Source organism: Catharus ustulatus, chromosome 3 (genome assembly GCF_009819885.2).
Source record: "Catharus ustulatus isolate bCatUst1 chromosome 3, bCatUst1.pri.v2, whole genome shotgun sequence".
Lineage (NCBI taxonomy): Eukaryota > Metazoa > Chordata > Aves > Passeriformes > Turdidae > Catharus > Catharus ustulatus.
In genome coordinates, this window is record NC_046223.1 from 83291774 (window position 1) to 83317161 (window position 25388).

The 25388-nt window shown below is 37.9% G+C and overlaps 1 protein-coding gene across 1 annotated transcript in view; it reads left to right on the forward strand.

The window, feature by feature from the left end:
* Positions 1–25388, forward strand: part of ME1 (malic enzyme 1) — a 158691-nt gene that overhangs the window by 46992 nt on the left and 86311 nt on the right. Inside the window, exons 4-5 of the mRNA XM_033054780.2 lie at positions 20117–20192; positions 22073–22234. Of these exons, the coding sequence (XP_032910671.1) occupies positions 20117–20192; positions 22073–22234 (238 nt within the window). The remainder of the gene's footprint in view (positions 1–20116; positions 20193–22072; positions 22235–25388) is intronic.

Genomic DNA, 25388 nt, shown 5'->3' on the forward strand with positions numbered 1-25388 from the left:
AATTCCAACTACACTTTTGCTCTACATTAAACAATAATTTGTGCATTTCTTAGAAGCATTAAGAAGGCAAATGGTTGGTAGAACTGCATTAAAACATGAATATATTTTTGTCTTATAAACTGATTATAACTGTTAAGCTCTATAGTATATGTACTGTGTTGTACTGTGTAGTATGGCTATTATACTGTTTTAGAACCCTAGCTGCATATTAGAAGACTGGAGAAGAATGGAACCTTAGTTTTAGATTTGTTTTTGGAAACTTGAAAAGCATAAACTTTTGCCTACATAAATATTTATGTTACTGGCATTTTATACATACACACACAAACATGCACATGCACATATATATATTAAAACTAAGGATGCATTACCTATGTATCTACTGATATCTTAAAAGTTATCAAAAATCATCAAAGTTCCTGTTTCACTGCTTAATAATTTCTTGCTTAACAGATTGGTTACTGGAGTGCTTTTATACTGTACACCATATTTGTATTTATATAATGATGAGGAAGTGGTATGAAAGGATAGACAGTTGTGTTTCACTCTACCTCTTAAACATCAACTCACAGAATTTGAGATTTATGGTGGTTGCTGTTTGAGAACATCGTGTATATCGCTGACTTCACGTGCAAATGGAAACAACACTTGGGAGACTTCTGCAGAATTTTCTGGCGAAGAAAGTGATAAATGAGCTGTGTGTGCGTAACTCTGTTAACAGAAATAGGTTTTTTACAGTGAAGGCATTGATCAAAAGTAAGAAGCTTGCAAGATGTAAGGGAACAAATGACTGCTCACAAATTCTTCAGCAGGAAATATTTGAGAGAGACTCATAGCTTCAAGGTTTTGTTCTTAATGTGAAAAATAGTTTTGGCCTTGTGACTGACACAATGAGTCAGGACCATCTGGTCAACTGCAGAAAACAAGAATTCCCACTTCTATGCACATTAAAAAGTCAAAAATGCCTCAAGAATCCTTATTTAAACCTTTTTAATGATCACTGTGGGTTTTAGGTGCCTCCCTTAGTAAGAGAAGTCATCTCCTTTTTCTGCCTCAGTATTTACCACCATGGTGATTTTACTGGAGGAAGTGCTAAATTTGTCTGGAAATTAAGTCTTTGCTTACACTGGTCTCACTACCCCTCATTTTGATTTTCATTGCCATATAAAATATTTCACAAGGAACACCTCTGCCCATGCACATACTTTCCCCTTTCTCTCTAGGTGAGTGAAGCGTCTGTGGAGAAAAACACCCAGTTTAATTAGAATAATGGAATTGTTACATTTTCAAAAGACCTCCAAGGTCATTGAGTCCATCTTTTGGCTGAACACCACCATGTCAACTAATCCATAGCACTGAGTGCACATCCAATCATTTCTTGAACACTTCCAGGGAGGGTGGCTCCATTCCCTCCCTGGACAGCCTGTTCCAATGCTTAACCACCTTTTCAGTGAAGAAGTTCTTCCTGATGTCCAACATGAATCTCTCTGGCACAGCTTGAGACTATTTCCTCTTATCCTGTCATTCGTTTCCTGCAAGAAAAGGCCAACCCCTGCTTGGCTACATGTTCTTTTCAGACAGTTGTAGAGAGTGATAAGGTCACTCTGAGCTTCCTCAGGGCTAAACAAGCCCAGTTCCCTCAGCCACTCCTCCCACTTGTGGAGCCACTTGTGCTCCAGACCCTTCATCAGCTCTTTTGCCCTTCTCTGGACTTGCTCCAGCACCTCAATGTCTCTTTTGCAGCAAGGTTGGAACTAGATGATCCTTAAGGTCCCTTACAATCCAAATAATTCCATGGTTCTATGATATTTGACAGACTCTTTCCTGCTTAAGAAAAATACCCGCAGTGCAATCTTCCACTGCACCATTACATAGTGCTGGGTTTTTCTAAATTAGTCCAAAACCAACTATGCAAAGCAACCAATATAATTTAGGTTGAAATTGCATTCTAGACCATGACTCATTTAGCATAATGCCTTTACATGCCAGCATACCTTATAAACAGCATCCTCCATGAGGTGGATGGGGAAGAAAATATAAACATTAAATATAACATTCAGACAGCAAAAAGGACTAAAAGATGTAAGATTTAGTCCAGGCTATATTATCTTACAATTTTTCAAGAAGTTGGGATCCAGGAAAATGGTATAATCTGATCATACCTTAAAAAAAAGGTATTCTTGTCTGTAAGAACTGTCTGTATCTGCTTTATGCTGACTCATATGTAAGTGCTGTCTTTACAGATAAGTGACTGTTTTTCTTTCATAATGGTTTTTTATTTCAGAATATTTTTAATGCCACCTCTTCCCCCAGCTCAGAAAATGTTTGTTTTTTCATAGTTTAATACAGATCCCGTTAGAAACAGACTTGGAAGTAAATAAATTAAAAATTACTCAGTTGCTGCAGATCATATTTATCTGACTCCAGTTTGCAAGGCTGTGTCATAATTTGTTTGTTTGTAAGGATTTTTTTCCAATATTCGATACTTCTTTAGGTTGTGAAATGAGTTTGAAGCGCCTGACTCAAGTTATCTCTTGAGGCAAGGAACAGCAAAATTAATTTAGAGTTCAAAAAGTAGGTGTCTCATGGAATCATTAAATGAGATAATCTTCTCTGACTCTCTTATGTGTTTTTAGAAGACTTTATGGGCTCACATGATGTGCTTATAGTCACAGAAGGACTCTGTGGCTCAGGAAAATGTTTTCATCCTGAAGCAATAGTTTGCAATTTTAGAATAAATATTCAAGACTGACCAGCTAGCCATCTGATTAAGCACCATTTCTCAAGAGAACCAGCTGCACAGTAACTTGAGTCACTGGTTTGAAGCTCATCTGTATAATTGACATTTATTTGTAATTTAGGCTCCAGATTGCGTTACTCACTCTGAATATTCAGCTCTAAATCCACCAGTTTAATGAATAAGAGTATTGTTGTAGGAGTAAACAGTACAGATCTGATAGCAGATCTGTAACATGCACCTACCTACACCACATAGTTACATAAACATAATTTAGAGGACCAGTCTGTCTGGTTGTCTTCTGAACTGTTGAGGATGAGGGAAGAAAGGGTCCTTCAGGAAGTTGGTCAGAGAAGGAATTTAGATGTGTACAGATAGAAGCTTTACTTATGCTGGGATTATAATGGAGTTCTGCTTCTATCATAATGCTCGTGCTATCATTAAAAGCATTATCTCAGAATCTCTGCTAGGTCACTTCTTGGTTCAGAGTTTCTATCCATCATTTAAATTCCTAAAGTAAAAATTCTTCAGTTGCACAAGGCATGTACATACATATGACAACTTTTGATTACTTACCAAGGAAGAATCTATTTCTGTAAATAGATTTCTGAAATACAACAGTTCTTTCATCCAACAAGAATAAATATGGGAAAGCTCAATGGAAATTTCCTTTACGAATCCAAAATCAACTTTTTGCATTGTATAGAGAACACCCAGGAGTTTAAGATTCTTGTGTAAACTCAGCATTCAGAGAAGGGAGGTGTAACTGCCAAGTACTGCTATGCTGAAGACTTTGGACATTGTTAAACTGTTAGGTGACTGTTTATGTATTGCTATTCCTAGAAGGAAATATGATCAGAATATGATCAGAGCAAGCGCAGGGTAGCTGATGCAGCTACATGGCAGAGTTCTCTGAAATAACTTCCCAGTGCAGTCAAAGACTGTCAGGGTGACTAGAACCATTCTTAAAGCAGCTCTATTTAGTCTGATGGAGTCTCTTAAAAGGCAAAGTGTGTCAGCTTTGAATTTGTTTACCAGATTTCCTCCTCACTGAAGTGTGTGACTGACTCAGTGCACACAAATTTGAGACTTAGTCCTCTCTTTTCTTTATATTTCTTGAAAAGAATGTATTTGTTTACACTTATTTTATGTATTTACATTTGCAATGATTCAGATGCATGGTATTGAATGCACATGTTGCAAATGTGAGTTCTTTTTTTGTTGACAAATATTTACATGTTGAGATTGCCAGCTGCAAGATAGCATCGCTTTTTAATAAAGAAAAGAAAAAGAGAATGGGGAAATATTTATTTCCTGTGACAGAACATACAAAATGTTAGACCTTAGCATCAGAAGTTGCAGTCTGCTTGTCAGCACAAGGTTGATCCTGTGGTACATTTAATAATCTTTTTGTGGTTTTTAATGAAGCTTTTGTTGGAATTATTTTTCTTAATTCCAATGGATGTCTGTGGCATCCAAGTCTCTTCAGAAATCAGATTTGACTTACTGGAGGCCAGAAACTTGTGAAGTTCTCCATGATCACATGAGCTAAGAAAGTTCAGTTCCTGGAAGACTCTGTCTCTTCTTCAGATGTGTGGTGTTTTCTTGATTCAGACCACTACAATGTCTGAATTTATTTCACATAACTTTTTCACCAGTATAACAGCTCCCTTAGATTATTTTTAGCATATCTAGATATTTTCCCTCCTCTAAAAAAGCATATATATGTATACACATTTAGGGACTTTATTAATCTAATTGTTGCTATATATAATTATCTTAGTAGCTTCATTTAGTTAGAAGTGATTATTGCGTGGCATGCAATTATATTAAAAGATGTAACAAAGCACTAGTTTCACAGTCTTCCTAGTATTTTCTTCTCTAAAAACTATGTAGAATTTTAATCTCTAAGTGGAAATAAAGAAATGTGGAGGCTTTTTAACTGATCTCTTGTAAGGTCTTGACTATTAGGACAGCATGTGAAATCAAAATGTTTTGCAATAAAGACATAAAGAACAGCAAAATGCTTATATGAAAATAGACTGTTGTAATTCTGTTCTGAAGAAGGACCTGGTGTGTGTATTAACAATATGTTTTGGGTGACAAGTTATTTTGTAACATTTCGGCAGAGAATTGGTATAGCTGTAGCATTTCTTCTAATTTTGGACAATTTTTCTCTTTACGGCTTTTAAAGCCTGATGATGATGGTGATTGCAACCTCTCACCAAGCAGTTTTTGGCATACATATTGGTCATTTTTCACTTTTGTCTTTTGTGAAGATGACAACTGTTGACATGTTCCAGGCAACCTTTTTTCTCTTTTCTTTTTTTCCCCTGTGTATAGCCTTGTCATTAAGTTCATGATATCCAGTAATTTTAATTTCTGGCATGATTCTGATCTGCTGTTACTTAACTTAGCATTCTGTTGCTTCTGTGGCTTGAAGGTGAGACTAATAGAATCTTCCTAGCAAAACATTTGCCTTGCTCTGAAAAGCTGAAAAATGAGAATTAGCAGAGTGTTGAAGCCCTCTCTTTTCCTGGACTGTCTTTTAGACTGGATTGTGCCCAAGGTGTATTTAACTTGGTCTGTCAGCAGACTAATGCTGCTGCAGGGAAAGGTGTGAGGATCTTGCACAGAAGATGTCAGAGGCCTTCGTTTAGAATGCTTTGTAAATATTAAGCTAGTTTCTCATGTAAGAAGTTATTGAAGGAAAAAAAAAGTTATGTCGTGATTTTTGAAAACATTATGATATTCTTAAGTTTATATGCATGTAGTCATCTGCTGTATCTAGAGCTGTTAAGTTCATGGCTTTTCATAGTATTTTGGCAATAGGTTTCACCATTTAGGTGCAGTGTGAATTTGTATCTTTTTATTAAATTTTCACCTCAGACTAAAATCATGAATGATTAGCCTGTACCAAACAGAGTAGGTAGTCCTGACTTAGCATTATGAAATATAACATCCTTCATGTGGTAGGGCTTTTTGTATGCACTTGGTGCTTGCATGTAGGTATAACCTACAGTGCTTGGAGGGGGTGGTATTTACAGAAGTAGTACTTAGAGTTGTTCTTCCATTTAGTCTTGTCTGAGTTGGAGCTTTACCTATTATTAGCTTCTTCCTGCTCTCATAAACTTCATACATAATTTCTTTTGCAGGTAATATTTCAGGGACTTTTGATCATGGTCATAAAAGCTTTATCCTAAAGCACATCACAAGCATGGAATTTTTGGCTTTCAGACCTAAGTTTGTAGGTGCATTGCTTTGTTTTTTCTGGATGGAGTACATCTTGGCTGTGAGCAGGAGGAAATGAGGCCATCGCTTCTCAAAACATCACTCTCAAAATGTTTGGCAGGAGTCAATGTTTGGTCATTCTTAACACAGTCTTCTAAGGAAGACAGCTAGCAAGACTCAGTGCTCTTCTACAGCCATCCTTGGTGGTTTCTGAGCAAGAGGGCCAAAAATTAAAATACTGGCCATGCCTTTCTGTTCCCTTGTTCACTTCCTTCACAGAGTCCTGGATATTTCAGGGGACCCCTGTCCTCATTTGGCTTGTACTGTTATTTTTTAATAATTTCTACTATCTGTTGTGGGAAGTTAGAACTGAATGTTCTCCCTTTTCCACAGATTTGGGGGACTCAAATTTATCTTTTCAAGGGCGTCTGCACTTTGAGCAAATGGGAACTTGCTTCTGTGGATTTTGGCATGTGATTATCTTCCTCATTTCATTATATCCTACTGAGACAGTCCCCTGAAACAAAGAAGTTTCATACAGATGCTTTTCACTAAATGGGAAAGACAGTTTGTGTGACAGTTAGTAATGCAGCATTTATTAGAACCTTCTTGTTTCCTTTACTGAAACAGTCATCTTGTGAATCTACGTGCAGAAGACTGGACTAAAAGTACATGATCCCAACTGAAATGTCTTTACTCTGACTAATCTTTTCTTTCTAGTGCCAATATTACATAAAAGGTGGGCTATGTCCTTTTGCAACAAATAAACTCTGTATCTGTGTTTTAAAATAGAGGCATTATTTTGGCATGTTACAGTTTCATATCAATAACTACTACTTGTATCAATATATAACTGTGTTACTCTTCAATGTGTTCCTCTTTTCCTGAAGTTTTAGGGAGATTTTGACTCTATGCCAGCCTTTAATACTGCCTTCTGGTTAGAAGCTCCTTGATTTCACAAAGCAGTATATTTCTTAATGAAATGTACTTGAAGGGCAGAGATTTTATTTAGATTTCACGCCTCTACTTGACTGAAGATTCCACTGGCAACACTAAAGTATCAGGTCGTGCAGTACAGGAGACATCTACTTATTAGCTCTGTCTAACTATACAAACCATATTTATCTACTAAAATTTTCCCCTCATGAAACAGCCTCTGTAAACCTGACAGATTTTTGGTTTCCTAATTGTCAACACCATTTGACCCCCAAAGAAAACCTTTTAAGAATCACTTCATTTCAATTGGAGGACTTTAACTTTCCTTAGTTCAACACCTTTTCAAGGACACTTATCAAATCCCATGTAGTGTTTGCAAATGAAGTTGCTCCATCCTTCCTTTTGTACAGAATGATAGGTACAGTTACCTCCCTTCTGCCTGAGTGGCCTTGGGATAGCCCTGAAGATGCAGCTTGCTTTTGGCAGTAGTTTGCATATTGTATCCATTTCCATGGGCTGGGATTCTGCACCATTCTAGTACTCATTTAGGATAACCCAGACAGTTAACAGCTTTTGCCATGTGAACAGATAACAACCACCTTGCAACTTATTGCTTGGGAAGTACTAAGAAAAACATGTGGGTGTCTTCCTTCCTAGGGCTATACTGTGGAGGGGAAAGGGCTTACTTCCAGATATCAGTGGGATAAAAAAAAAAATGGTGTTGCTGCAGGTGTTTGCAATTTGGTATCACCAGCAGTAGGGATTTATGCATTGGTAACATGAGCTTGTAGCAAAGAACTGTTATAGTTGACTGATAAACATCTAGTGCAGGGTTTGGTTTTAGTATTAAGATCTTAGAGATAGAAGAATCCTATACTCTCCTTCTACACAAAGAGTTTTCCATGTCCCCAGTAATTCCCGATGTTATCATCTGATACTGCAAAACAAAGTACCAGTAGTATTCAGATGAGATGCCAGTAATTTAGAAGCATTACACTGCTTTATTAGCTCATTCTGTATATATCCCAGCCCGTGCCAGAGGATGTTTTCCTTTAGGGGTGTGCTTATGCTGGAGTTTCTCCAGCTCCCATTTTCTGTACATTCGTTGCACGTCCTTTGGCACCACCCAAATCCCCTGCTTACACATTCAGCAACTTCTCTCAAAATACTCTCATTACTCAGCAGTCCAACACTGTCTCATTGTTGGATTTCCAATACAAGATATTTAGTAGCTTTTAAAAAAACCCTACAGTAATTCCTGTAACTGTATTTGGTAAATTCCGAAAGAGGAAGGAAAAACCCTAGCAAAATCACTGCAACTTTGTACTAGCTTGCCTATTCTCTAGCATCATAGTTTTCTGTGTCTGCATACAAGCTTTCTAAACAGATAGTCAAGTCTTAAAATGAAAAATCAAAAGTGAAGACGAGGCAAAAATATTTTCAGCCTTTAAGAGCATAACAAATGGGTTGATTGTGTGTTGTAATGTATCTTGTGTTTTGTTTATGGCTGGATGTTTTGGTTCAGGAGCTTTTTACATACTACGTTTGGGAGAGCCATGTGCATAGGTGGCATCTGAAAAAGACAAGAAAAATTTTAGGATAGAAGTGGATCCTTCTATTCCTTGCAAGGCACTTTAATCCTTTTTTAGCAAAGTTTTACAGCTGTATAAAATAGTTTTCTTATGGGCACAGCTCAATAAAAAATGTCAGCAGTGTTAATTATAATAAACTTAAAACTAAAAAGACTAGGTCATAATAATGTTACTGAATCTATTGTAGCAGAGCAGTAACATTATGTAATTTGCAACTGAGTGGAGAAAGGTTTACAAGGCATCTGACATCCTGACCACTTCTCTTTGAGTTAAGTGGTGGCACTGAATGCCAGTTCTGCCTCTTTGGCTATTGAGTATTAGGTGATTAAGCTACACACAGGAAACCCACTATCTTCCTGAGATGACACTGTAATGTAGCTTACTCAGAGACAGCAGCTCATTTCCATTTCAAAAGTTCTCAATATTATGACAATTTTGTTGTATCAGAGTGTGTTTTTGCTTGCTTTTAACTTTCCTCTTAATTTTCTTTAGTGTTATTCTAAGCGCATATTAATGTACAGGTTTGCTGCACTGTATGTTGTGGGTCAGGTTATTCATACAGCCTGTTTTAGGCAACAGTATGTCTGAGAGTTTCACTTGGTCATCCAAAAGGAGCTTCTTGAACATGACACATAGATATTTATCTCTGGCAATGAAAATATAGAACATGGTTTGTTTTCTGTTCAATTAATAATAGTTTTTTGTTTGTTTGTTTGTTTTCATGAATAGGTAGTATTTGAGCATGGGGAACTTGTCATTCTCAAGAAAATAGTGTATTTAAAAAGATTTCCATTTTGCCTTATTTCCCTTTGCTGCAAGCAATATGCCTATTTGTACTTTTATTTTGCCACTTAACACAGAATGCCCTAGTTTATGCATTGAAATGGGATTCTTCTTGAGGATAGTTATAATGTCAGTCATTTGCTGAATGGTTTGTTCTTTCAGTCTTATAGTGAAACAAAATGTCATCTTTGAAAGATGACATAAAATATGGCATATAGACTTCCAATGTCCTCAGAAAAGCTTGTGGGTTTTCCGACACTGGACTCGAGCCTTTGATGCCCTTGAAGAGGCTGGAAGCTCCCTAATGATGTTTCAGAAACACTTCTGTTGTGACTGCTAGATGATGCTATTTTGAATACTCCATCACTCCACAGGACTGGCTCTAAGTCCTTGCTAGGTCCATTCATATCCTGTGCTTCATTTCCTCTGTATGTGTAGTGAAGGCCAACAATACTAAGTTGTGTTGTTTGGGATTGTTGTGTGTTGCATTTTTTCCCAAAATCTTGATCCTGCCTTCATGAAATGAAAAACTTTACATGGGGTCATGACTGAATTTTTATAAAAAGGAGGGAAAGTATAAGACTATTTGCCTCTGATGGACGAGGTTAATTTTTAGCACAGTGGCCAGATACATTGCAGATTTTTAATTCTCTAAATGTTTCCTTGGGGTTCCTTGTATTGTAATAATTTTCTCAAATTTTATGATAAAAGCTTCTAGTAATTTTTAATTGAGTGAGAAAATAATTAATTTTTTTTTCTTAAATATATTAAATTCCCTATACTTAAAAACACTTTGTATAGGTAATATACATGTCCTGGGTTTTCTGGAAAAATATTAACTCTTCTTCTGTGAATAAATTTCAGAAAACAGTTGGATATTGATACTTTGTTAACATTGGATTACATAAATCTTAAGAATAATCATGTTGCCTCTCAGTTTCTCTGAGATAAAGCTGAACCTGCAGGTCTTTTCCCCATGTTAAAAGTTGTTGTTATTGAACACAGTACTAAAAATTTGGTGTGTCTTATACATTCATTCATGCTGTAAATATAACAGGAAGTAAGTACAGAAATAGTACTGTTCATCAGGTTGTTTCCATTTTTAAAAATGTGCAAATGGCAAATGGAGATTTGTACTTTTTCAGAGTGTTCATTTTCAGCAGTTGGACTCATCTCTACAAATGGAAGATAATGTCTCATTTCAGAAGCGACTTTTTCATTGAAGTGGAAGTTGGGTAGGATATGCCATTAGAAGAAACATTTTTTAATAAATCTTCACTTTTGTGCTGGTTAATAGTTACTGAGAGCAAATTATGGCGATTTAAAGGTCAGTCAGGTGCCTTAAAGGATGTTATTGTCTAAATAGGGGAAATTTTCCATGTTCCAATAAGCCAAGGCAGCACAAGTTGTTGCAAGTAAATAGGACAGTGATCTTACTTGTTTGAATATTTCACAGTTTGAATAGCATTTCCTAGTTGGGGCTTTTTTTAGAATAAACATTACTAACATTGCATGATTCCTAATAGATAACATGGTTATGTTGTTTGTTGATGGCTTTCTGCACAGTTAACATTAGCATAAAATAATACAAGCATGATAGGTATTGAAACAGAACAGTAGGTTATTTTTTGTCTTAAAAATAAATGGGTCTGGCTCTGGTAATCCATTCTCTCATTCACAGTCTTCAAATAGTTCTATTTGTGTCCATTAGAGTGTAAGTAATTTAGTTATTTATTGAGCAACTGTCAGAGGAATTTAAGTAGCTTCTGGAGCAAAAGAGCTCCAGTGCTTAAACCATAGTATTTTGCAGAGTCTGCCTTTTCCTTTGCAAGCAAACACATCCCATTGAATTGCTGCTGTGTGGTTAAGCAACAATATGTAAAAGCTGATTGTCTAGATTAGTGATGTGTTAGAAATATAGTAAAATCAACAAATTCATGTTTTAAGAAGTGACTATAAAAATATTGATTTACAGTAAATTCACGAATACAAGCCGCATGGAATATAAGCCGCACTGCTGGTGTGTTGGCAACATTGTTGCCTTTGTTAATAGATAAGCCGCACCCGGAATATTAGCCGCACTTTAGTTCGCAGCGAACTTTAACAAAATCGTCATTTAGTAACACAATCGCGGGATCGCTGGGGCTTACTGGCTTACTGCCGACCTCGGAAACATTGTTTCCAAGTGAAAAAAGACACACCCTTTATTTACAAGCCGAAAAAGACAGGAACAATAGTGTGGTCATTTTGCGAGCATTCCCAATGGATCCGCGTTGCCTTTAAACAGCCGCTCAGCCACGCGGGCAGGCAGCTGAGCTCTGAGCGGAGCCACATCTCCGTGCTGGCACAGGAGCGGCCGTTGTAGCCCTTGCGGCCCGCGGGGGGAGCGGCCCCGTTGTAGCCCTCGCGGCCCGCGGGGGGAGCGCCGCTCTGGCCCTTGCAGTCCGCGGGGGGAGCGGCCCCGTTTTAGCCCTCGCGGCCCGCGGGGGGAGCGCCGCTCTGGCCCTCGCAGCCCGCGGGGGGAGCGGCCCTGTTTTAGCCCTCGCGGCCCGCGGGGCGAGCGCCGCTCTGGCCCTCGCAGTCCGCGGGGGGAGCGGCCCCGTTGTAGCCGTTGCGACTGCGGGGGGAGCGGCCGTTGTAGCCCTCTCCCTGCGGGCTGAGCAGCTCCCCCAGCCCTCTCCCTGAGAGCCGATTGCCCGCTTCATCCCTCTCCCTGCGAGCCCAGCCAGCCCCGTAGCCGCACAAGACTGAAAACACTTTAAAAAGTACAGAGAAATATCACACACTTTTATCGAACTGCCGAGGTAACTCACCCCGATAACAACCCCCGCCCCTCAGTAACGCCACCATCCACAGGCAGGCAATAAGCTGTTCTCTGATTGGTTCATCGTCGGAACAACGGGAAACCATGGATTTCAGACTGTTTTGGCTCGGGACTGGACCAGCATGATACTAGGTAAGGGCAGACATCACATTTTTGTCCATAGATTAGCCGCACCGGAATATTGGCCGCATTTCCGGGTTTCCACCAAAATTTTAGTCTTCTTGCTGCGGCTTGTATTCGTGAAATTACTGTAGTCTTTTTCTGTATGAAAAGGATGCATCTTTAGTTTAAACATTTATGCCACTAAATGCTGTGCAAGTAGGGGAGGTGAGGCACTAAATGAAAAAAAAAAAGTAAAGAGTATTTTATGAGTAATGCAAAACCTCTGCAATGACTAACTCCATGAAGTTTTTTCTATGCAGTATTTTTAGTATAGTTTGAGATCAACATTATGGTTCCCAAAATTAACTAGAGATTTTTTGATTATTAGTGAAGTGTCAAGCTTTAATTACTCTTGGTACCTTGTAAAATTGGTTTTAAAGTTTTCCAGTGTAATGCTTGTAATGCTGTTACTTGGATTATTTTTACAGTGTGATTTTTTGGGGGTTGAATGAGAGCAGTTGAGAAATTACTTCATTGGGTTGCTTTTTATTGTACAAAAGCCTTGACTTCTTTGCCCACTTCTGGAGCCTGAGTTTATCTGATGGGCATTTTAGACAGTAAATGCAAAGTATTTCAAGAAAAAAAAGATGCTTTTTTCAAAAATGTGTGTACACTCAAACTCATAATGCAGAGATTACAGTAATTTCGCCATTATAAGCTGCACTGAGTATAAACCGCACTTCCGGGTGCCAGCAACTTTTCATTCTTTGTCCATATATAAGCTGCACCTGATTATAAGCCGCACGTTACAATACAGAGTGTGATCAAAGGTATCTATTCTATCACCATCTGTTGAGGGTGGGGGCAGTGATCCTTATCTCAACGGCAGATATTCTGTTAATGGGCCATCCATTGAAACCAGGCAGGGCATTGTTCTTTATCTTTTCACAACCCATCCTTCCTCCAGAGAGTCATTTTCTGCTAATGGCCCATTGAGTCCCACTGTGTGACTGATAAAATTACTGCATCCCATTGGAAGTTGCTCCAGCCAGGGGAAAGAGCCCAACATTTCTTACCAAGATAAAAACAGAGGTTTTGGGACACTAAGGTAGCCCCTTTCTCCACTGGACTCCAGAGGAAAACTGGATTTCTCCACATCACCACTGGACCTCCGGAGGGAAACTGCACCTTCTACAGGAGCACTGCTTCAACTGAATCACATCTGTCACTGCAGGAGGATGCAGCCACCATTGAATTTGACTGCTCCCAACACTCTGACTGACAGGGTTTCAGGTTATACTCTGACTTTGTCAGGGTTTGGAGTTTGTTTCTTTGTAGTACTGTATTTCTATTTTAATTTCCCTAGAAAAGAACTGTTATTCCTAATTCCCATATCTTTGCCTGAAAACCCCTTGATTTCAAAATTATAATAATTTGGAGGGAGGGGGTTTACATTCTCCATTTCATAGAGAAGTTCCTGCCTTTCTCAGCAGACATCTGTCCTCCAAACTAAAAGAGCAACTTTTTGTTCTTTGTCTGTATATAAGCTGCACCTGATTATAAGCTGCACCTGATTATAAGCTGCACTTTGGATTTGGACCAAAATTTTAGTCAAAAATGGTGTGGCTTATAATCGTAAGATTACTGTATATGTTTTGTTAGCAAGAATCTCGAGAGCCTGAAAAAGTCCAGACTTTTGGAGAAAAGTAGTAAAACAGGACTGATGCATGTTTTGTGTCTGTTCCTTTGTTATTTGCCTTCAGTCTGTACTGCTGTGGGCAGCTTGTAGTTATTTTTCACTGTCACCTGCTCTCTTGTGTTACAATTTAGAAAATGTATGCTGTATGCAAACTCTGGAGCCTGTTTCAGATGCAGAAGGGCAGATGGGGTAATGTCTGTGAGATGTAGCCTCTGCATGCAGGTATATCAGGACTGTTGCAGCAAGTGACATGACTCACTGTTGCAAATTGTGGAACAGCAGCCCCTGGTTCTCTGCTCCCCTAATCCACATGAGGTGGAAGAGGGAATATGCTGAGACCCGAAGTCAGTTTTCTGAGTAAACCCAAGATGTGGTCTGGAGTTTTACGTGGAAATTCCTGGAATCTATGGGGTTGTTTGAACCAGCTCTTCTGACTGCCACCTGGATGAGTCTCTTTGAGGCACACAGTGTCCATTGTCAAAGAAACAAGACAGAGCCATGTACTCTGGTCAAAGATCTGGGGCTTGCATCAGAAAAATGATATTCTTAAGTAGCTATCTACCAGAGTTATATTTTTAGTTTTTTTCTTTCTATCATTATCATTTATTTTAAATAACGTTTTAACATTTGTACTAAAGGATTTTCCCAACATCTGCAAATTTGTGTTACTACAGTTATGTACCTTTTATTTCTCCAAACTTTATTATTTCTTTTCTGAAACTTCATTCCCCTGAGCTAGTATTTTCAAATGCCAGGCTTACAGCTGCTGTCTTTCAGTCAATTTTATCACTTTCCTGCTCCAAAGGCTAATTCACATTGTATACTGTATGGTTCTGTAAGTGGCCCAAACATACTTCTCTCTTTTCTGCAGATGTTATTTTTAACTGTAGTGACAATTGGAGCACGACATTCTCTAACAGGGATTGATGAGCAGCTTTGATGGACCTGGGCTGTGAAAGAATGCTATAGAGGTTGCTAACACTGGATAAAGACTGTCATGAAACAGTTTTTCAGAAGAGATTCTTGAAATAAAACTAAATTCTGGTTTGCTCCTATAGCTGAAGATAGACTGTTCAGACCCCTTGACATAAGCATTTCCCATTTACAGACATTATGAAGACTCTGTTTTTCTGTATTTTAGTCATTTCCCTACACTCTTGTGCCAAATTGGGCTTTTGAACCGCTAAAAATATGAGGCTTTCATTATTCTTTTACATATAGCAAAGTGGAGTTGGCAGATGTCAACATCTCTCTTTTAGAGTATTTGATGTCTTCTACAGACTAAATTTTATATTCACTAGTCATTTACAAAACCAAATGCTAAGCATGAAATAACACATAATATTAATAAACTTTTCAGGATTAGTATCTTGCCCTCATTGTCATTCATCTGCTGCTAGAATTTACCTTTTTTATTAACTACATCTTGCTCATGTACAGCTCCACACTTCCAGAGGTTTTAGCAGTACCTATTGTTTTTGGTTTAGTCTTTATTTTGCTTCTTACAAACTTTTCTGTTTAAATATGGTTTGAGTGTGCCACATTTAGAAAAAGTAAAGCCCAGGTTTCTTTAACACTGAATTCAGGCTGACAGTCAGTAGCAGCTGCTATTTCAGCATCAACTATTTTATATGTTGAAAAACATACCTGTGTATTGCAAAGTAATGAAATTCATCTCTGTACAAAGGGAAAGGTAAAAAGAATAAACAAAGCTGACAGCAACTGCATTTTTTAAATCAACCCAGCTCTCATATTTATTAGGCTTTGTTGGTCTTGCAGTGCAAAGGAACCTGCTATGATAAGATGTAGTGAAAACTTTGAGCACATCTTATGTGAAGAAATGAGACCACATTAAACAGTCACAATGGGAAATGTGGTGAAAAAAGAGCAGAGTGTTCTTTGGGGAGGATATAGGTACTCTTAGTTCCTAGTACAAAGTTTGTATTGTATTGCTTGTCATGATTTTAAAAATAGGAGGGAATTTCAACAGGGACCAGGGAAGTAGTTTATCTCTTTCTTGCCAAGTGCAGAAGTTTGGGAGAGTCTAGGCTCAGAAATAAACTGTGTCTGGCCCCTGAGATTTTCTTTTTTGTTATTATTATTAAGCTTGTTGATTTAGGCTGCCCGGGGAAGTGAAGTCACCTCTACTGTAACTCTGTGTGTGCAGTTCATAATTCAAATAACAGTCTTGAATATGGAGGGTTGTAGGGTTGTGAGAAAAGTCTGAACTTTTTTTCATTAAACATGTTTGGCATTTTCTGAGACATGTTAAGATTGCCTCCTGTTGTTATAAGAAGAGGAAAGAAAGGATTATTCTGTTACAATGACACATTTTCCTAAACTGTTCTTTAATAGAAAATAGACAAATACATTGCTGGTAGATCATTGCTTCCTCAAAACATAATAAACAAATGCTCCATTTAATTCTGTTGACTTTGTTCTCATAGATCAAAATTTTAATAAAACAGACCCAAATCACATGCTGTAGAATGACCTCCGCATAACTGGTAAAATTTGCTACAGTGTAGTGAGCTCAGTGACCCAAAATAGATCCACCCTTTGTTGAGAGAATCTCGATGTCCTCATGTGGGCTCCCCCCCTTACTCTTCAATCTTACTGCTGGTGTGATGAGAAGAAAGAAGGCATAAATTACTTCTTTTCCTAATTATTCCTCTGCGGTTGTTTCATACATTTTCTGGCTAGCTGAAGTGGGTGTCACTAGCAGTGCTTCCTTTGGCTGGGCTATCAACCAGTGCTGAGCTGAGGGCTCACTGGGGCAAACTGATTCTAGATGTGCACTTCCACATATGTGCTTAGTCAAGTTCTATCATATGTGCAAGAGACAAGATTGTCTTAGGCAAAACAGTGCACTGCACTGTGTTCAAAATGAACACGTTGATTAGAAGACTGTTCTGAGGCTGCAAGCTTCAGAACAGTTCTAACTCACAGTTTTGGTGATTGGCCTTGTTGCCTTGCAAGAAAAGATAGTATGTATAACCGACATACCAATTAAAATAGAAAGGACCTCACTGTGTTGCAAACCTAAAGCTGTGTTTCCAGTGAGCTTGCCAATCTGGACTGCTCTACAAGTGTGTGCAAGAGAACTTAATCCTGCTTCCCCATGAATTACTTTTCTTCTTAGAAATGTGAATATGTGGATGCTGAAAAACAAGCAGTATATTTCCCCATAATATTTTCTCTGCATCTTGCTTCTTTCTCCATGTGATTATATGTATTACTTGTCCATTTGCTTTAGCAGCCCCATCCTGAAGTGCTTGTCAGGCAGGTGCATATCCTGTAGGCCATATCTTCGTCCAGCAGAGCAGAGCAGGCATCCACTGGCATGACTGTGCTTATTTTTATCATTAACATTATACTCACATGGATAATTCAGTTATATTTCCAGATTGAAATCCATGTCGAACTGAGACCAGTTTAAATCATCTAGCTTGCCCCATGCTTCATTCTTATAGCTGTGCTATGACAACCCTTAAAAAACTATATCTGCTAGGTAGCCAAATTGCTGGCTACCTTTTCAGCTTCTCAGCCCTATCTCACTTATAATAACCTTATGCAATTGGTACTTTCCCTGGCTATAGCATAAGCTCATGGAGAAGAAAACACATGTAGTGCTACCTTTTGATGGCTGTCTACAGGTAGAATTGCCAGTGAGTTCAGTTCCACTAATACTGGCTGAGTATTCTTGTGGCTGACACCTTTGTGAGTCAGGGTTCCTCTTACTGACCTGGTGTACCTACTTGCAGAGAATGCAAGAAGGAAAATGTTTTAGTTAGAGAAATGAAGGATGATGTAAAGAGATCCAGATAAAAGAATAAACAAAATCTTCTCTCTTATTCTGTTCCCTTAAATTTAGGAACATTTTCTTGGTCAGGCCAGTGTGTCCAGAAATGTTCTACTAAACTACCAAAATAATGGAGGAAAAGAGAGAAAGAGGGGAGTGAAATGCTTTTGACATCACTATTTACACTTTAGCTTCTATTTTCCATTGTGTCTTGAATCTGATCCTGCTTGAACAGATTTCTGAAATACGCTCTCAATACTTATTCAAAGGTCCTTACAAATGTTCTAACAAAATTCCTTCTGGAGCAGCCACCCTACCTTTATTTTCCTTTGCTGGGGAATTTATTCCATGGTGACCTCTCTCCCTGGCTTGCAAGGAAAAGGTCATTTAGGCACATTGGGCTGGGCTCTGACTCTTTAGAAAATCAATACAAAATCTTGCTTCATTTAACACAAATCTATTAGGTTGGTGTAAATTGGAGAATGAAGACAAGGAGAGGAGTGATCCCACAAGATCGCTTTCTTCCAACACTGTGCTTGCTTGCACACACTCATCTGTCACAGCTGTCTCTTGAGCTAGCAATTTTGATAAGATGTGCTTTATGATTTAGAAGTTTACAGGCTGTTTTATAAAATGATGCATGGTGCAATATATCAGAAAGGAAGCATCATGTACTTTGCTGTTTTATAGCATTTCACTGTTAAGGGACATCTTTTTTCAGGTAGCTGGCCCACAAAAATGCTTGTGTGCAGTAAATACCAGAACATTTCAAAAGTACTGTAAAATTAACCCTCCTGTGCATGAAGACCTGTTGTCTCTCCTGGGAAGGAGAAATTAATTTACTGACAGATGCTACGTATTAAGAAACAACCTAGATACATTAATATCCATCCTAGTGTGTTACTTCTGAGCATGGGAAATGGACACAGAAGGAGAATGAATTGGAAATGCTAGGATGAGAGAATTTCTAATTTTAGGGGAAAATTCATAAAATGAAATACTTTGGTTAATCACAGCATGGCTTACATTGCTTTTTGTACTAAATAATAAATAATTTAAGTTGCATGTTTTTGACATCAAAGAGGGAAAGAAGCCACTTAAATACAAAATTCAATATAAAAATATAAATCACACGATAATTTATGTATAAACATATCTAATATGTCTGAAATATTTAAGCATATGATATTAAATAAAATGTTTGGAATAATTTTGCTGTCTTGGTTAGTATACATTTAATAATGCAGGCGATTTTTTTGCTTGACTTTGTATGTGTGCAGTTATATCTGACAAGCATTTTCCTGATTTATTAATTTTATTTAGATCTATACAGAGCCACTTATATCAATATGAGGTCATATTCTGGTAGACTTAGATTTCAATTATTTTTTCAATAATTTTCTCTGGTTTTTACTTTAAAATTTTTAAATAGGCAATGGGAAATGCTTTAGAATAATTCTAGAAGACAATGCCTTGTGCTTCATAATGCAAAATATAATTACAAGAAGGCATCTTTGCAGGGACTTCTTAATTGATATTTTCTTTGTTGATTTTGAGAGATTGCATTTGAGTGCATTCATGGGTTTTGAGAGAAGGCATTTTTCCACTATCTCACATGAAAAAAGTAGATAAGAAATAGAATTAAATGAACTCTGAGTAGACCTCAATGTCAAGTAAAATGAATGAAATGCTGAATAGGAGAATAGGATATTGTATCAATTTTGCTTTGGTAATAAATAGGAAATGAATTGAGAATTACACTTTTCCATTACTTTGTTTTAAACTCTTCCATACTGGTGGAAGTAAAGGCCAATTTTCAAACCCTCTTTGAGTAAAGATTTGTTCTGTTTAGTATTGAGGATGTTCTTGCACTGTCAACAAGAAAATTTCCTAGTTTTGTAACTCAAAATGGCAATCTAATGAAATAAGGAAACTGTTTTCTAAGCACATTAATGCTCCTGATTTATTTTATGTAATGATAATATCTGGCTTATTTCAGATTTTGTTCATAGTTTAAAACTTGGCCTATTGTTGTTTGTAAAAGTTAGGACTGCTGGGGCTATAGTCATCACTGTCATAAGAGAAACTAATTTTGTGGTCAAGGACAACTAATAAACACATTTGAACAGATCAAGTGCTGAGTGAGTTATTTTCAGAAAGGACCTCTTACAGGTTATCTCTGCTTAGTAAAGCTTTACTGAGTTACTTGTTCTCTGACTTCTAAATGCAGATGATTAATTTACTTATTCTTATAAAATTAAGCTCTTATTATCAAACTGAATTTATGTATGTTGGGAACACATTTACATAGATTTAATGTATTATTTGTTTCAATTATACTTTATTTATATTGCATTGATTTATAATTATTTAATTACTGTTTATATGAAAAGTATTTTTTTATTTGCAGAGGTCTTTTTATTTCTATTCATGACCGGGGTCACATCGCTACAATGCTTAAGTCCTGGCCAGAAAGTGTCATCAAGGTAAGTACAATTTTAGTTGCATAACAACACTGATGCTGTTTTGTACCCCAGATGAATTGGTTAAGATATTTTATAAGCTTTTTATCAGTTTAGATTTTGGTGGTTTCTTAGTTCATTTCTTCAACAGAAAGAATGCTGTTATAGCCAAAGTTTGAGTCATTTAAACACTTGCTTTTTAAACTATAGGCGTCCTTTAACTGATTAATTGGTCAATTATATTAAATATTATGGGAAATAAAACCACCCTGAATGTTTCTTTCTGCATTTCAGGAAATCAAAGAATGGTTGGGGTAGGAAGGCACTCATCTAGGCCATCCTCCTGCTCAAATAAGGTCAGCCAGGACAGGTTACTCAGAGCTACATCCCGCCTTTGAGTTTTGAGTATCTCCAAGACCTCACAAAGATCTCTACCCTTGATCTCTTGGCAACCCCATTCTAGAGTTTGAGTTAATAGTTCTCCACTTACAGTACTTCATGATCTCTCTTAAAAAAAAATTAAATTTCCAACTAAAATGGCTTACTACCAAGTATGACAAGGAAATTGTGTTGTCAGCTGTTTGTCATACTGAGTATTTCTTATTATTAAAAGTCTTTCTTATTAGCATAGACAGTTTTTGGGGTTTACTAAGTTATTATATTTCTGTCAATGAAAGCACATACTTCCTGATATGTGTAAGTATGATGGAGTGTGTTATTTACTAAAGGGAAGAAGACATACATCTTAGAAGCGTAAGAACCGGGTGGTTATAGACAGCCCTGACAAAAGCCAGTAGGAGTGACTGGCTCTAGTTCTGCTGTAAACACTTGACAAAACCCAGGAGTTTGTGGTTCTTATTTTTTTGTGGATAACTTCCTTTCCCTTCCTATTTTGTTTTTATACTGTTGACAGAAAAATGTGAGAGGGAACCATGCCAGTTCTCTTGTAATGTAATACTAAATACCTCTCTTGTGTATTCTTAAAAATTTTATATGAAAGTCCCACTTATAGTGAAGCAAGAGTCTAAAATAGTGTAACAAAACCACAGTAAAATATTAGAAAATGATTTTTTGCTTTTGTTGTACTATTGATTTGTTTGCACCTGTTACAACTTTTACATGTAAAATTAAAAAAAAAAAAACGATGGTAAGAAAATAATGGAATACAGTAATTTCACAATTATAAGGCACACCCTTTTGACTAAAATTTTGGTCCGAACCCGGAAGTGTGCCTTATAGTCCAGTGTGCCTTATATAATGGACAAAGTTGCGAAATTTGCAAACCCGGAAGTGCGAGCTGGGAACTGAGTTGGGAACTGTGGGAGCTGCGGCCACCAGGCGGGGGGACGCCGGGACATGGCGTGGCTACCAGGCAGGGGGACGCGGCGCGGCTGCCGGCTGGGGAGAAGCGGGGGGAAGCGGCACAGCTGCCAGTTGCGGGGAAGCGGTGATAAGCAGTGGTGCAGCCACCGGCTGCGAGGAAGCGGCAAGAAGCGGCGGCGCAGGGAAGGGGTGACGAACGTCAGTGCTGCCGCGGGAAAGCCATGAGAAACGGTGAGAAGCGCCGCCACTGCCGACCGGGGGGAAGCCGGGACGCAGCATGGCCGCGCGGTGGGAGCCAGGAGCCGTGAGCCGTGCCAGCTGGTGCCAGGGGCAGGAGTGCCAGGGCCCGCTGCACGGGGAGGGTGCCTGGGGCTGCGTTTAAAGGCTACACCGATCTTTGAAAAATGTTCGAAATTGAGCACCTGCAAGTAATTCGTTACTTTGTTGCGCACTGCGCGACTCCTCGCTGCAAAAAAAAAGTGTACCTTATAGTCCGGTGTGCCTTATGGTCATGAAATTACTGTACTTGGTACTTACAAGCAAGGAAATGATTTTTACTGTGCCTTAATTTCTTCCTGCAGGCTATTGTGGTGACTGATGGTGAACGCATTCTTGGGCTCGGAGACCTTGGCTGTTATGGAATGGGCATTCCTGTTGGTAAACTGGCACTTTATACAGCGTGTGGAGGAGTAAAACCTCATGAGTGTCTACCAGTGATGTTGGATGTGGGAACAGATAATGAGGTAAATCCTTTTCTGAGATGTAGTGAAGGGCTTTTGTTACAATACTGGCTTTGATTCTGTGCAAACTCAAAAATCATAAGGAAAATGTCTCATCCTAATATACAGTATTGATATACTCATCCTAATGTTCAGTGCAGACTGTGAGGTTTAAGTAATTAAGGACACTGTTGTCTCTAACAATGTGCTGCATACACTGTACATATTAAAATGTAGTATAGGAAATTTGGTCTCAAGAAGAGGAGGATAATACAGTTTAAAATATAATAAGGCAGCATTATTTCTTTACTTCTGTCACAGAATTTCTCTGCAGTGATTTCCAATGTGAATTCTGAATTCAGATTCAGAATAACTATGCCCCTCGTTTTGGTGAACTGCCTGAGGCTGTAGTCTGTTCTGTGCTGGCAAGGTGTGTCTATGTACTTCAGTTTTATGTTCCCTTAGTTATTAAAAGCACTGTAGTGCTGTAAATTTTTCCCAAGTGAGGTTCTAGTGCTTCAAGTAGGTGGACCTTGCCCTCTTTAACTTGGCTTCCCATTTGTGTGAAACCCAGAGATTTAAACTTGTTGAAAATTGGCTCTCTTCAGTATTCTTGGGATTACTGGTTAATTACTTGGCCTTGATCTTCCCTTTTTTTAATCTGAAAGAATATTTGAATACTTGAAGACTCTGAATGATGTCAAATTGAAAAGAAAGCCACCTGCAAGGTGTTTATGCTTTTGTAGAAGTAAAGATGTTGCATTATAAATGATACAAATGTAAGACTTTATGCATGATAAATGTATCAGATGTTTATGTGTATTACAGCTAAACAAAGCATTCCTATACCAGTAAATTTAGCTGGGGCTTCTGGCTTGTTGGGCTGGGTGTGTGCATCTTCAGCTTTGTACACACACACCCTCACCCCTGCCCCACTGGGGTCATTTAGACAATGCATGATGAAAGCATTACTGAACAAGAAATGTCTACTCCCCTCTCTCTGTATCCCACTAGAGCCCCCTTCTAAAAGCAGACAGACTTTCTTTTGAGATCTATCTGAACAATGTAGTGAGTAGCCGTATCAAATCATATATAAATCTCATTAGCTTTAAAATATTTTTATTTTTGATTTGAGCAGTTGGGCCAGTTTTGTAATCTATTAATAAATGTTTCTAGGCAGTTAATTGCATCAGCTACTTCTGATACTTCAGTAGGCTTTTTATTTTGCTTTTATGCTTGTGTTTCATTGTAATTTTAAATATTTTGTAGCATATTATTTGCTTGAAAGATATCAAATGTTTATATATATATATGTACACACAGCAACAGCAAAATGGGCTTATCTATGCTAGTAGCCCAACTTTCATGTCACTGTTCTTGTGACTAAGCATTGAGTTCAATGTATATGAAGGAGTGGCACACTAAGTATTTCAATGTGCATAAAATTTATGTGACCTGAAGTTTGTTGATGGTCTGAAATACATTTTGATCAGGAGGATGCCTTTTGGTTTTGTTTTTTTCATTTTGGGATATGGCTTCTTATGTTAGGACCATAGGGAATGAGACCTCTGAATTTTTCACTTGAGATACAGGTGTGACTTTTTTGCTGTACTCTTTAATTGATTACATGATGTGGGCCTGATAGTATTGATTAATGGGAGCTTGGATATAGTTCCCAGACTTCTTTAGTTAAAGTCAGGGATCCTAGGGCACCACAACTCTTAATTTCTTCCCTCGACACCCTTCCTCTCACCCAGCAGCACATCCCTGTTCCCTCCTTAGCACTTATGTTCATGTTACCAGTTGATGACTCACTGTAGAGAACTGAAATGACCAAAAAGCATCTACATTTTGCTGCCTAAGCTGATTATATGAGGCCAAGTTGGCATGGAATTGAATTACAATTCCTTATCCTACAAGCTAAACCTCTTGAACAAATAAGTGTATTTTTAGGCTGTATTTTCTTAGTCTAGTCAGGATTTTCCATAGTAAGACACAATAGAAATCGCTCTCACAACTTGTGCACATATAAATAATAATTATGCTGAATATGTTTTTTGAAATGTGCAGATGTTTTCAATTTAGATTAGTTACTTCTCCCATTCTGTGGGGGCCTCCCTGCTTCAAAGGAAGTTTTAAAAATGTACTTTTGGCAACTATAATGCAGAGGTGCACAACCTGCAAATTCTCCAGAAAGATTAATTCTTACTCTAAAGCAGATTTTAAAAAAACCCAACTTCACAAGCTCTCATACTGTATTATTTTGTTGTGTACAGAATTCAAAGCTCTAACTTTGAGGAGCAACTCACTCAATTTGAGTTGGTTATTAAAGCCCTTGTTACTGTTAGTTTTAGCAGAGGTATTTTTAGCTAGGGTATTATCCTGTTACTCACAAAATCAAGGAAAGAAAAGGGAAACAAGCAGAGCATTTTAATGCAATTGCCTAGGTAATAAGCAAGAGAAATTGAAACTGCTTATTTATGGGAAAAAAATTGACCCAGTAGAAAGTCCCATGTGACCAAGCTAATAAATGGTTCCATGTAGTTGGTGTGGGACTGAGAATTTCAAAGAAGCAGGGCTGACTGCTGCCAAAAATAATAGACCTGTTTTGTAAGGTATTGACAAGGAGAGAAATTACTGAGGAATTTTTATTCAAAGCATTTAAAATATTATATGGAGTACTGCTAGTCATTTACTACAAACCATGGCAATCTCAGTAAAAGTTATGCCTTACGAGTAGCATGTGTATTTTATGTGTGAGGATGGTGCTTCTTAGGTGGGATTTCAATACAATTAAAACATACTTAGGCATTAGTCTGAGTGCTGTGATATGAAAGTGTTGTTGGAAATCCTGAGGAGGTATGATTTCTGGATCTTGAATGTTCATCTCATGTAGCAGAGATCTATGTTAAATGCCCTTGCAGTGGTTAAAGAGATAGACTGTAGAAGAAAAAAGAATAATTGTCAAGATACATACAGCTGCAATTTAGTGGCGATCTACCTGAAACACATGTTCAGCATTGGAAGAGGGATGGTTTAAGGGCGATGGAAATAATCAAACTGGATCAAAGGGAGACATTTAAACATCAAAATTTGAATGATGATTGTTTTCTACTTAAAAGATGTGAATAAACTCTCATGAAATAAACAATGTTGAGATAAGCCTTGTTGGCTAAAA